Raw genomic sequence first — 13,957 nt, 5'->3', positions numbered from 1 at the left:
AGATGAGCTGTAGGCTTTTCCAGGCTGGGTACTACCTCAGTATGCACCCCCACTTTCCAACCATGCTGCTGCTGTTGAATCCCATACAGCTGCAGCATCAGCTCTGGGTTCTGCTCCTTCAGTACAGCCACACAAGTAATCACTAGTCTGAGAATGGGTATAGTCTATTAACACTCAGCTCAAAGTCTCACCAGTGTTTTCTTTCTTGTCCAGAATTGTTGGGATTAGCTTTCTGTCTCTCTGAGGGGCAGAGGGAGTAGTCTGATGAAAACGCAGTATATGTAAGGTTTTATTTTAATTAAAAGGTTTATGTATGGTGGTCCTGGAGTCTGTGATTAAGGATTTAAACAAGTGTTTCTTCTAAATGGTCTTGCAAATAGAGATTTTATTTTTCAATGACATTCCTTTCTTCTAGCTCTTCACAAAACCACATCCATCTAGGAATGCTCAAGGGAAAGGTTCTGCAGGAAGAGAGACTGGGATGTTCCTTCACTCAAGTGGAATTCTTCCTCCTTTTCTGAGCAGTCTGCAAAATCTGAAGCTCTCACCAGTTAGCATAAAAGGTGCTGCAGGGGCTGTGTTCCATTTTCTGAGCTAACAAGTACACAATTTTTGGACAGGATGAATCTGGATTTTCAAGATCATGCAAGTAGTCTCACAGCTTTGTATGGGTTGTTCAATCAAGATCCCTTCTGCCAATTGTGATTTTTGTATCCTAGTATTAGGAGTGGGCACTGAAAACTTCTTCAAACTTCTATTGTAGAGTTTGGAACAATTTTTCTTTTAAGTCACCCTCTCCACATGCATTTATGCTGTCCACTGAAGAGGCCTGTTTCCACTGTTGTGTGTGGAATCTCAGTCTCAGAGTGGATTTCTGTCTGTAGGCCTGGGCAAAGCACTGAGCCCAGATGTGAGACTTGACAGCCTCACCACACAAGCTGTGCAAGGAGAAAACTTAAGTGCTCTAAACCCAAAAGAATTAAATATTTTCTCTGTCTTGCCAGACTATCCCAAGGGAGCTATTGGGCACATTGTTCATACAGAGAAAGGCATTCTGGCTGTTGAAAAAAATAAAATTTTGATTCCTCCTCTTTGGAGTAAAACATTCTGCTGGGGATTTGAGGACTTCACCTGCTGCTTTGGCACCTATGGATCTGAAAAGGTAAATAAGAAAAACTCTAAGAATTCAAGAAATTAATGGTATGTTGTGGTCTTTGACTGGTTTGGGCACCCATTTCAGAGGCTGTTGGGGAGCTGATTTCAGAGGATGCTGGACAGGACTTTCTCACTGTAAACCTTCTTGAAGAATCTCAAGTTGGATATCCAGGATAGTGTAAAATGATTTTAAACTGCTCAAAAACATGGCATTTGCCTCTAAATTATCTCAAGTTTTCTATCTAGTGATTGTGTTGTCCATAGGTCATAAGGACAACACAAGGTCTCCTGGTCACTGATTAGAAATTTCATTGTGCAGAAATTTCTGCTGGAATTAAGGCAGAACCATCTGTCAATTCCCCTCAGGCTCTAGCATAGCCCAGTGCATTCATTCAAAATAATGAAGTTAATACTCTTAATTCTTTGCTGTTAAAAATAAATGGTCTATATCATCACACTGCTTGTTAGGGCACTTGACAGATCTAGTTTCTTCCTCTGCCATAAGTACACTGATTTTTGGATGTATTTGGGACAATGTTATGCAAAGAATTCTGAGTTAGCTTAGTTACCAGAATAGCATAACATGTAATTCAGCAAGATACTGACTTGGATATTTGTGCAAGTGGCATTCATTATGTTTTCACAGACATACCTAAAGTCATTGGAAATGAAAAAGCCATGAGATATATTTTAATTTCTGCTCCCTGTCTAATAAAATCAGTGCTTAGCAGTTCATAGTGTTGCTGCAGGCATCAATTATTCAGTTTGTCACTTCAAAACTCAGGGTGATGCTGAGCATGGTGAGTGTGATTGCACAGTCATTGTGAGTAATACTTGGGAGCCCAACTTGAATTTTCTCTGGGTCAGCAGTGCCAGTGGACATGGGCTTATAAAATACTTTAGTCCTTGTTGTAGGTAGGTAAAGGTTTGTTCTGTCTAGGTTAGGGAATTTGTAGCTGTGCCATCCAACTCCACCAGAATCATTGGCACCAGACTGTTGTCCCAGCTGTGTGGGGAAGAGCTAATGCAGAATGTGCAGGAGGATGCTTGTGCTGTGATTGTAGCAGTGTGTAATAGACCTGACACTGCTTTAGACTGATTTGGGTGCTGCTAACAGAGCATAGAATGGAATTTAGTGCTTTGTCTTTTGGCTTTTCAATCCAAATAAGGGAGGGTTTGAGGGCCTGGCAGTAACTCTGTTGGCAGTGGCCATCACAGCCTGAGACTGCTTTTTAATCTACATGGAATGTTTGCCTTCTGTTGCAATATGGTTGGCAGAATGAGCTTTCCTGAAGTTGTGTGGGAAGTGTGGCACAAAAGGAATTGGGACTCAGATCTCCTAAGACATGAGATGCTGAGCTTTGTTCAGCATTCCTGTTTGGTCCCTGGAAGATGGCACAGCTGCATGCAGCCACAGCCTGTGCAGGTCCACATGTTCACAGCTGGCCACACATAGAGACTGGTTATGATGAGCTTTTCTTAGATTTAAAATATGGAGGGTCAGCTTTGAAAATTGAATCTGTCATTTGGTAATAATAAGTGCATAGTATCACCCAATGAGAATTTGACTTAAAGATGCTTTCTTGTACAGAATGTGACTACATTTGAGTGCATGGCAGACTGGGGAAAGTGCCTGTGTGCAGTGTGTCCTTCAGCAACTACCATCATCACATCTGGAACAAGCTCAGTTGTGTGTGTCTGGGAATTCTCCCTGGTCAAGGACAAAGTGAAATGTCTAAACCTGAGACAGGTAAGTCCTGTGGCTTTTCTGCTATGGAAACTTGATGAAACCCAGAAGATAATGTTTTTATCTCTCAGATGATTGTCAGAAGAAGCACCTTTGTTGAATAAGAAGGCAGGAAAAAGGCAGTAATAAGCATGTGACATGTGACAGCCTGTATCAGGGCAGGAGCTAATAATATACCTTGTACTAACAGCTCATAGCTATGAGTGCCACTTGGTGGATTTTTTCCCTTTAGTAGCATTTTCAAAGTTCATAATGATAAAAGAAATAACGAAGATAAGGCATATTTTCCTCTCTTGAAGTGCAGACCTTGGGTTATTTTCTGAAACAGGTACCACCTGGAGATGCTTATAATTTGTTCTGGGCTGCTACAGCAATGGACAGGATCTCTAAAATATCCTGCAAACTTAACTGGTGGAGATGAAGCCTCAGCCAGGCAAACTTCTTGATTCTTTTTTCTCAGCCTGAATTCAGAATATAAAAGGTTTATCTGTCACTGTGTGAGGGAGGGAGGCATCCAATAAGAATGCTATAGCTTTTGTCCTCATTATCTGAAGCCTTGAAGTGGTTGTTGATTTAGAGCTCATCTATAGTCACCAACCACCTGCATACATGCTATTTCATTTACAAAATTGAATTCTCATGCAAGATTTGTGTGGTCCAGCTATGATGAGTTCTCAGCTTTACAAGTAGAACTAGAGTACACCACTATCATATCTGGAAGGGAGCATGGGGCCATTCTTCCCTAAAGAAAGGAAGATACTCTTGATTAAACAACTCTGCTACTTTTAGGCAGACAAAGGGTTCTTTGATCACCAAGGTCTCCAAGTGTTAGAAGCTTCTTCTGTTTGTTTGTTCTGGAGGGGTATTCAGATAGTTCAGTGCTCTTCCTAACTTAAGCCAAAACATATTTTATTTATCATTAAATGAAGTGAAAACTTCATAGTCTGCTGGAATACCAGAGAAGTATTTAGATCTTCATTTACCAGACATTCCTGTTGGAATTTGTGTTGCAATTAGTGTGGGAAACTGTTTTAGAGGAACCTCTCTTTTGAGGTTTATGATGTTAAATGCTGTACAAGACAAATATGAGATGAGATCTAATGACCTTTTAATTCAGCTGGTTATTATTCCAAAGGAGGACATGAATCTAGAAATGGAAGAAATAGCAGTAGAGAAAATCGTAAGCAATAATTTTCATCAGCATATAAAATCTAGGGGGTCAGTCTGAGTTTCAGTCAACCAAAGATGCTGTCTTTTATCTGCATTATAATGTATTTCTCTTTAACAATCTAAAATCAGCTTGCTGATGTGTTCCACTGTGATTAATTTGGTATTACCCAAAATCCACAGAGTGGTATGAGATCATGCAATTACAAATTTTGTATTTTTTCCTTTACTTTGCCAGTGGAGGTTTTTTCCCTTTTTATGACTGTCTGGACTGGATGTAAACTTGAACTATGGTTCTAAATGTCTTCCAGTGAATTGCTTTCTGCTTTCCTGTAATTCACTGTTTCATGGTGGCTGCTTTTTCTGCTGAACAAAAAAATTTCCTAAGAGAGTGAGCTTTGCTTAAGAACAGCTTATGTGCTATAAAGTGGATGCTATTCACTTACCAGCTGTCTCATGGGACTGACACATTCTGGTTTGGAATGTAGTAAAGTACAGAAACTATATTTCTGCAGAAAAAGTATCTTTTGCCTCTCTAGTGGGATCTGCTTCTACAGTTTTGTGGAGCACTAAAGATTGAGCATAATTGCCTCAGTATTGATCCATGCAATTTACTAGCAGAGGGATCTGTGCAATCCAGTCGCCAGAATTTCTGGGCCAAACAAAACACTCAGGCAAGGTGTCCTTTCTGCCTCACAGACCTCTCAGGAAGGTGTGAAACATATCTGTAGTGTGTCTGTGTCCTTGTCAGCCAGTTAACTAGAATGGTCAAACTTGGTTTATGTTTTCATGGACTAAACATCCTTGCATCCTTCTTTTTTGTCTTTTGATTTTAAAAATACCTTGGAGATAGGCCTCGAGATCTTTATGCAAATATGCTGCAGGAGATTTCCCATTAAGGAAAAATCTGTCAATCTTTGCAGAGCGATAATGCAAAGATGTAGGGAGTCAAAAGCATGAGACCTTTTTCATGAATGTGCATTGAGACTGCTGGGTTGAAGCTGAAACTGTAATTGTGTGCAGGTCTATCCATCTTTTCCACACTCAGCTTGTATTTAAAGTGTTTCACTGCCAAGTAGGATCTTCATGGGTTAAAATAAGAGAGAAAAAATGTTTTAGTGAAACTTGCGCAGGAGCTTAGCTTGGCTTGATTTTGCAGTTCGGATGCTTTCACACTGGATATGTTTTCTTTTATGCTTTGGAGAAAGGAGAGGACATTTTGAGCCCTTGAATCTGCCTTGTCCCAGCCCTTTTTGCAGCAGTCTTGTACAGTTCTCAAGTGTAGGCACTTGATTATGCCCAGTCTTCTGTAAAAACATGTTCCACAGCCAGTCCAAAGCTATCACTGAGCCTTCTTTTCCATGCTTAGGTGAGAGTGTTTTTGACTTCTGAAAACCACAGTTAGAGACCTAATTTTGTGTCAGTATTTATAGTTGACAGTTCTTGTGAATGGAATATATCCCAGGCTGAAAGTCATCCCTCACAGTTGCAGGTCACTTTCAGTAACACAGAGCCTGCTGCAGCTCAGCTTCTTCACCAGTGGATTGATGTTTCATTGCTGCTGTCCTGGTGACCTTGGCAAGTGGCAGCACATGTTAGCCAGCAAGAGTTCAGTCTCACACTCACATGCTGGGAAAGAGGACAATGTGTGTCCAGAAAAGCCATCTGCTACATGTGGCTCCCCTGTCTCAAGCTGAACTGAACTCTATCTCAAGCTGAGATAGAATCTAGAAATGTGCTAATAATGTCATAAAAAGAAAGCCAGCAAGCAATAGGCATTTCCTACGAAAGCCAAAACATTAAACTGGTGGGTCTGATTTTTCACAGTAAGGCAGCTAAAAAAGAGCCCTGAAAGGCTTTTTAGGAAAGCTGTGAAGGACTTTTTCTCTGTTGCCCTACAGGTTTTACTGTCATTTACTTTGGTTATGTAGCAGAAGTCTACACTGCAATCACTTGAGAACACTGCATAAAACAATTGCTAGCAGCATACTTCAATCCATGCCTTCTATCTGTGCTGTTGAATTGCCTAAAGCATGTTTCTTTTTTAAAGAAACTGTTTGAATAAAGCTAAGTTTAACTGGACACTCCTGATGTCTCTGAACCTATAAAACAACAACAACAATAGAATATTGTGTAATGATGAAAGAGAAAGGCATTCCTGCATGGCTTTTAAAGCAAGAATTCTCCATAAATGCTGTTTCTCCTCTTAACCAATATTAGAAATGTGTTAGTACTTGTTCAGATACACAGAAAAATAGGACTCAGAAGGTTACTGAATTGCATCTTGATAAATTGTATTTCAAAAAGTTTTTTAAATATTGAGAAATTTCCAAGCATAAATATTAGTCAAAACTCCATGGAAGTGAAGTGAAAAATGATTTTTTTTCTTGCTGAGCACAAAGCACTGTCTTAGAGTCTGAAGAGTAGGCCAGGGGGCCTGAATCACTGTGTAATTTGGGCAAGTCATGTAATCTCTTGGCCCCTCAGCTTTCTTCAACTATGAATTGAGGACAAGGATGCTTCTCTGTAATATCCTTTGGTATTTCCCCCTCATTCCCTCTTCAGTTCTCCAAAGAATGACTAGGTTGCTTGTTCTTACTAAGCAAATGAGGTAGGACCGTGGTTCCCTAGTAAATCAGCCACCGTCTGCTGTGGTTTATTGGTTGGTTTTTCCCCGCCAGGCTTTGTATGGACACACTCAGGCAGTGACCTGCCTTGCTGCATCTGTAACCTACAGCATCTTTGTGAGTGGGTCTGATGACAGAACGTGCATCATCTGGGACCTGAACCAGCTGACGTTCATAAACCAGCTTCCTGCCCACGAGGAAAGCCTCCGTTCTGTTGCCATCAACAATTCAACAGTAAGATCTTCATTTATCATCTTTCTTCTGATGCATCCATGAACATTTCATGATAATGTAATGGGTGCTTTTCCCAACATAAAAACATCCTGAGAGTCTGATACATTGATTTTTTTTTTCTTTCTACCGAGATTGCTAATAGTGTTCTTAATGATGAGAGGCGAGCACTAAAAGCAACATCTTAGACTGAGTAGCTAAGTAGCTAAGAAGCATCTGTGGATAGATAGATAGCAGGATTAAACAACTTTTATTTTATGGAGCATGAAGTATTACCCTAGTATCTCCTGGATTTGGATCACCCATAACCTTGTTGCCCCTGTTATTTCATTAATTTCTCCTGACATTCATGCAGCAGAACCACATCTGAGCTGCATGTTCATGCAGCTGAGACATGTTAGACTGCAGTCTGTCAGCTCAGGTGACAACTGCCTTACACCTTTGCAGTGATATGGTGGCTTTTTCCTTTCCTTTCTACTCCCAGGTGCAGGGAGAGCTCCTGTTAGCAGTGGGTACAAATCTGTTGAGGTCTGTGCCTGGCCAGAATTGCATGCATGTTGATAGGAAAATATTCTGTATTGGATTTTACTATAAACACTCTGGATGAGATTTTTATTCTCCCAACCTTTTACCTCCCAAAAATGTTACTTTTATATTTGGGGTTTTTTTTTCTCTCTGCTAATATAGTAAAACAGGATTTCAGCTGCTCAGACAATTCGAGGTTGAATCCAGTCCTGGATATTGTACAAAAGCAAAATTAAGTTCATAGCAGTAAGAAACCAGGCAGATATTCTCAACTCAGTCTGTGCCAAAGCAGTCATCTCCTATCAGAGCTTTATTAACCATGCAGTCTGATGGCTAGCAATTTGAGGGTGGGAATTAAGTTGTCTGTTGAGTGCCAGCTCAGCTCCCAGCCCTAGCAGTGCTGGTTTGTGTCAAGTGGCCAGTGGCCTCAGCAGGCCAGCTCAGAATATCTTGCTGGTCCCTTGTGAGATGAAGCAGTGCCAAGCATTCAGAAATGAAGGGGAGGGCTGGCACAGAGCTGCTGGAGATCCCAAGGGGACAGAGTTCTCTCCATTCTGCACCAGCCAGTACAGCAGCCTTTTCAGGTATCTGCTCTCCTGGAACTGTCCAAAACTGAGACAGTCTGTGCCAGGAACAGTCTGGAGACTGATCCAAATGACTGATCTCCACTTTGTTGGAGGGCAAGTTGTTTGGACAATAGTGTATCAAAAGGTTCATTTAATAGAGGAAAAACCTTGGAAAAGTATGACTGAAGCTTCAAGGAAAAAAAAAAAAAGTCCATATCTTGTGGATTAAAAATTCTTTTTGACGTTAGCAAAACAGAACATTTAATTCTGAAATGTAATTTTTTTTAAATTCTTCTCTATATGTTTATGTAAAGCTACATGAAAATAGAAACAAAGTGTTTCCATTGTGCTACAGTGTTTTGACTGACATAAAATTACATGATTGGTAGCAAGGGTTTTTTCCTGAAAAATTCAGAATGGTTCAAAGCAAAGTTTTGAAGAAAAAATCCAAAACACTGAAATAAGAACCCTATACAGCTCTTCATTATATGATTGTTGGAGTTGCTTGAACATCTAGAAGTTCCATCTATAGATCCAAACTCCATGGTGTTTGTGTAGTGTTGACAGAAAATAAGAACTGTCCCAAAAAGTTCATAAACAAAGGAGGATTGTAGAAGCTTGCTGTAATTATTTCCGTTAGTTTTAAATCCCTGATCCAGACCTGAAAAGTGCTGTAGATTATTGCCAAATGCCTGGACATCGTGTACTCTCATGCAGATAAGGTAGCTGAAATTTAATCTCCTGAATTATTGGCAGCTCTGTTTTGAACATACTATCATTTTTTATCTCCAGAATTCGGCCCAGCAGTGTGAAGAGCCCTGGCCCCAAATGAGGCAGGGGTGAAGTAGGGTGTTAGTTGAGTTACACCAGATGCATGCTGCTAATTTAAGGGCACACTTACATGTGTCCTTAATGTGTCTGCACTTAAATGTCTGTCCTTTCTCAGAATCAGATGACTTTGCTGTTGAGGTTCTCTTTAGCTGATTCTTACTATGGATCAAGAGTAGAAAAGGCATGTAGAATTTCAATTAATAACCTGATCAAAATGCACTTTTGATTAGATCACTTGCAATTGCACAATCGGCTCTTGGTTCCTTGTGTTTCCCTAAAGACTAACCTGAGTATTTGCTCCTTATAAGCAGCCTCTGGTAAGGCTGCACCTGCGTGGAGTGGAGGGGAGAGGTGCAAAGGATGTTTTCTGCATCACAAGTGCAGGTCACTGGATGCAGAGCTGGTCATTGGTCAAATGCAGAACACGGTGCAGAAATGCGATGACAGTGAGCTCCCTGTGAGGGGCAGAGGAGGATTGTGAAATCACCGAAGGCTTTGTAGCTAAGCAGGTGAACGCCACGTCCTTGTTTCAGGGAATGCTTATTTGCAAAACTTGTAAGAGCACTAGTTCTGGCCCAGAACCTGTGCTAGGCACTGCTTGTGCACAGCCCCTGTCCCTGACAGTACCTGGGTCAGCTTTTTACTAAAAGCCTGGATTTTATGGAAAACAGAAAGGGAACATTTCATTAAATATTTTAATTTTAAAATGTGAAAAAAACACCTTTTTCTGCATTATCTTGCTAAATCTGAGACAGTTGTTTCAGGTTTCTGTGATGTAAAGGTGTCAGAATTTTTCATGGAAAAAAAAAAGTAATTTTTACTTTGTCTGGTTCATATCTTCTGCCCAGTAGAAAAAAAACCAATGGTCAGAATTTACACCAGAGCAGTTCAGCAATTTCTAATCAACATTTAAAAGTTATGAGGAGGATGAGTGTGGGACGTGGAGACATTGCCTCTTGCTGTGTTGCAGGGTGACATTGTGTCTTGTGCGGGATGTTACCTGTACCTGTGGACAGTCAATGGGCAGCTCCTGGCAAGCACCAGCACTGCCTGCAGCCCCAGCTGCCACATCGTGTGCTGCTGCTTTGCTGAAGTGATGGACTGGGACACACGCAGCATCATCGTCACAGGAAGCACAGATGGAGTGGTGAGGGTAGGTGCATGGGAGAGAGGAAAAGGAATCCTGATTCATTGTAGACCAGAGGTTGAGATTTTTTATTCTAAATGGAGGGACAGAGCTACTAAAAGCCCCTGACACTTTATTAACAGTGCAGCAGAGGGCGAAAAATGAAAATCAGAGTAAAATATTGGCTTCCTATAAACTTTTATCCTCCTGAAAAGAGGACTTCTTGCCATACAGGGATAATTTTGATAATGTTCTGGGGTGATTCTGAAAGCAAAAATTCTATCAGTCTTTAGAAACGTTTGATGAATATGGTTTCTGAGAGTTCACATCTCAGTATATTAACACCTACTTTCTCATGGGTAGGAATTTACTGCTGATTCTGCCTCCAATATGGTAGGTGAACTTCCTGGGTTACTGGGATTTTCAATAGCATGTCAGCCTTGCAACCCCACCAGCTCCCTGCATGCATTCCTCCAGTGTGACACCCTGCAGCACAGTGACAGACAGGGAGACAGCTGCGAAATCCTGGTGTTAGAAGTCAAATTGCCTTGCTGGGAAGCAGGAGCTGAATCTTTCTCTCATAGTTACAATCCATGCTTTTTCCATGTTTACCCCCTCCCTGGCACAGCTGTGGAAGATGAAATACAGCAATACCCCAGAGCAAGGTGCTGGGCTGCGAGCACAGAGCGGTGTGATGGAAGAGCCAGGTGGCACAGGTATGACCACAGCGTGGGCTGGAGCTGCACTGGGAGCTAGTGCTGCAAGCCTTGCTTGGTGGTGAGCAGCAAGAGGGGGTGTGAGCACCATGGTGTAAAGGGGAGATGGTGTGGCCAACTGGTGCAGTCTTTCTGTGACCAGCAACCGTGGTGGGTGGCAACAGAGAGCACACCTGAGCCAGCCATCTCATGGGCACACCTGGATGAAGCTGAAGGCTTTTTCACAGGTTCTCCCATGGGTTCTGTCATGGGAGAGCCCGTGAAAGGTCTTCCTCAGAAGACCTTTCTGCGTGAACCTATAAACCAATGGCTGGAAATAGTCCTGGTTCCAGAAAGTCCACTGCCTTGGCACCCCTGCTGATGGCCTGTACTAAAGTGTCCTGGCACCACAGCAGAGTGGGCAGTGCCAGATCCTGCTCTGGGATGGAACAGAGAGGTTTGCTGTCTTTGCCACCTTAAAAGAAGTCAGAGGTCCTTCAGACTGGTGGGAGGCCAGCAGCAGGCCCTAGTGCTTGACGCTGTTTATTCAAGGCTGTGTGCAGCTGAAGCTGATACCACGGAGTTCTCACAGAGCTGAGGTTAATGAGATGGTGGGACTGTGGTGCTGACTGGAACTAAAAACAACTCAAGCTCACTTCTCTGTTCTAACAAATACAGGAGCTGAAACCTGTCAGAAAGCTTTAGAAACACAGCCTAAATAGCACAGCTTGCTCTTTTCCCGGCGCTTTTTCTAAGAGAAAGGAATTGTGGTGTTATTATGTATAATTTACTCCACTTATTTGCTGTGCTCCTCATTACAGACATTCTCTATTACTTCAATTTTAGGCACGCAATTTGCATCAATAAAGAGCTATAGATGTAACATCGCCAAAAATAAAGATATTATACAGTAATTGGGCATTACCACAGAGATCTTCAGAAGTGCTGTTCATGGAACTTGGCATCAGCATTGCTTAGATTGCTTTGTGAAAATATTTCCAATATGCTTCTGTATGTTTAATGGCCTAACCAGATGCTTATCAAACCTTTTGTCATGCCTCAGAGTAGCCAGAGCCAGATGCTTCTATGAAAGGTGTAAGAACACCTGAGATGCCAGATGTGAGACAGTCTGGCTGTGGTAACTTCATATTTGTTTTTGTTCTCATCTCTAATCAAAGATTGTTTTGTCGATAAGTCAAAGCAAAAGACTTAACATTCTTTCCAAAATCCCTGTGGTATTCTGTAGTCATTTTGTGGATTTTCTTTACCTATAGAAAAGTCTCCTTTAAGAATTTCTGAAGTTCTTGTCTATAACTTCCCATGGCAGGTCTTTCCAGGCATAATTGCATATGCATGTTTTTGAACAGGTTGAAATTTTAGCTATTTGTAAAATGTATATCTTAAGCAGTTCTCTAAATGAGGACTTAAAAGCCATCCATGGGAGCACAGAAGAACATTGTTTGTGGGTTTTGTCCAAGAGGACTGTAAAAGATTTGTGCCCACCCCAAGTACCCAATGATGTGTAGAGACAGCACCTGTTTGCACATGAGCAGAAGGCTGTGTGCTTTCAGATGGATACAGGAACAGCATTCTTTAATAAAGAGTTGAAAGGTGTAATCAAAGCAGGATCATACTCCCTTAACCTATTCAGATGGCTATAGAATTATTTTAAATGACCAAATATTCCCACATCTCATTCTGTGCATTAAAGAAAATAAAATTAATACGAAACACAGTCATTAGAAAGACCAGAGTAACTGCGATTGAGTTATGTTGTTAGGTGTGTGTATGTATGTGTGTGTATGTGAAATGTCCACAGCATTTAATTATTGGTTCTGTTATGAGCAGATTTAGATAAGTTGATAATACCAGGGCTTTATGTAATTTCTTTTTACTAGGCAATTATAGGCTGTATTATATCCTGGCAGCAAAGTATTGTGGGGCATCTTATTAAGCACAGAGCCAGTGAAAACTGATGAACAATTTTGCTGAACTAGGCATGCAATTTAGAAAGCAATAATACACAAATCCAATTTAGCACACAATTGATACCGCCGCACGTCAGCACATGTAACTATCATAGCCACAAATTAAATTGGGATGGGCCTATTTTGCAACAGCACAGGCCAAGATTAAATATATTTGTTCTCAACTTAACAACTTGCTGACCGTAAATAATAACAATCTCATCTGTGCTGCCCCCTAGACGCTTTCTAAATATTTATTTTTAAACCACACAACAGGTAACAAGTGTGGAAAACATCTTGTTCTCTGTCGGGAGCTGAACCCCAGCGTTGCCCTGACTGGCAGGGCGAGCAGGACGAGCCCGGCGGTGACGGCGCTGGCCGTGTCCAGGTAGGGCCACTGCCCAGCAGAGGGGCCCTGGGGCTGGGCTCCCGCTGCTCCTTCGGTTTGGGGCTTTTGACAGCTCAGTCAGACCTCTTGTAGCCAAAAGCAGCCCCTCAAGGAGCTAGCCTGGCTAGGTGCATTAATGAATGATGTTGGGGAGTCATTGGATAGGTAGGAGACAAGCCAGGAGCAATAGCAGGTTTTAGCCAGAATAGTTGTAGAACTTAGCAGCTGCTACACCATCTCTGCAACATGGAAATAAGTTCTATCTTAGGAGTTGCTGGAGATACAACCCCTTTAAAATGTGAACAGGAAGTTTTTGGCCAAAGGACAACTTTGTTGTTCAACTCCTCTCAGTTTGCACAGCCAGCAGTATTTTAGTTTACTCAAGCCCCTCTCGCAGTCATCTGGCTGTAATATTTGTTGTTATCTCCTGCTCCAAGATGTTGTGATGAACTGAAAGAAACTTACTCTCTTCTTTCTCTGAAAGTGTTACAATTTTGACAGTTGATAAAATGTTCCTGCATTCTGCATGCTCAGCTTTAGAGCAGTTAGTGTGATGCTGATGTGCATTGAAAGGGGGAACGTTCAGGGTGAGGGTTACTTTCATTAGTGTTGGTGGCACTGCATGCAGCAGAGATTTCATTGGCTGAAGCCAGGACATCATGCTAACAAGTCTGAATCTGGACAGCAGGTTATTTAACATCCATAGAATCTCAGAGAAGGCTAAGAGCTTCTGATCTGGTTAAGTTGTCCCCAACTCACGCACTGAACTCTAGAAAATTTTGGATACAATTCTAAGCTCAATCTTTGAACTACCAAACTCTGAATATTCTCTAACATGGGTCTTCAATTTTAACTTTAAAGACAAAGTACACCTCTGAATATTGCATCCTCCTAATTGCTGCACGTACAGAAAAAGCCTTGATCCTGTTTGT

At 41.5% G+C, this 13,957-nt stretch overlaps 1 protein-coding gene across 1 annotated transcript in view; it reads left to right on the top strand.

Moving 5' to 3' along the window:
* The window catches only part of WDFY4 (WDFY family member 4), a 112,678-nt gene that overhangs the window by 98,194 nt on the left and 527 nt on the right, over positions 1-13,957 (top strand). The window contains exons 55-61 of the mRNA XM_054637500.2: positions 416-563; positions 1,005-1,162; positions 2,747-2,905; positions 6,751-6,930; positions 9,820-10,002; positions 10,604-10,691; positions 12,914-13,025. Coding sequence (XP_054493475.2) covers positions 416-563; positions 1,005-1,162; positions 2,747-2,905; positions 6,751-6,930; positions 9,820-10,002; positions 10,604-10,691; positions 12,914-13,025 — 1,028 coding nt within the window. The remainder of the gene's footprint in view (positions 1-415; positions 564-1,004; positions 1,163-2,746; positions 2,906-6,750; positions 6,931-9,819; positions 10,003-10,603; positions 10,692-12,913; positions 13,026-13,957) is intronic.

Source organism: Agelaius phoeniceus, chromosome 9 (genome assembly GCF_051311805.1).
Source record: "Agelaius phoeniceus isolate bAgePho1 chromosome 9, bAgePho1.hap1, whole genome shotgun sequence".
Classification (NCBI taxonomy): Eukaryota; Metazoa; Chordata; class Aves; order Passeriformes; family Icteridae; genus Agelaius; species Agelaius phoeniceus.
This window is presented reverse-complemented; position numbering and strand designations above follow the sequence as displayed.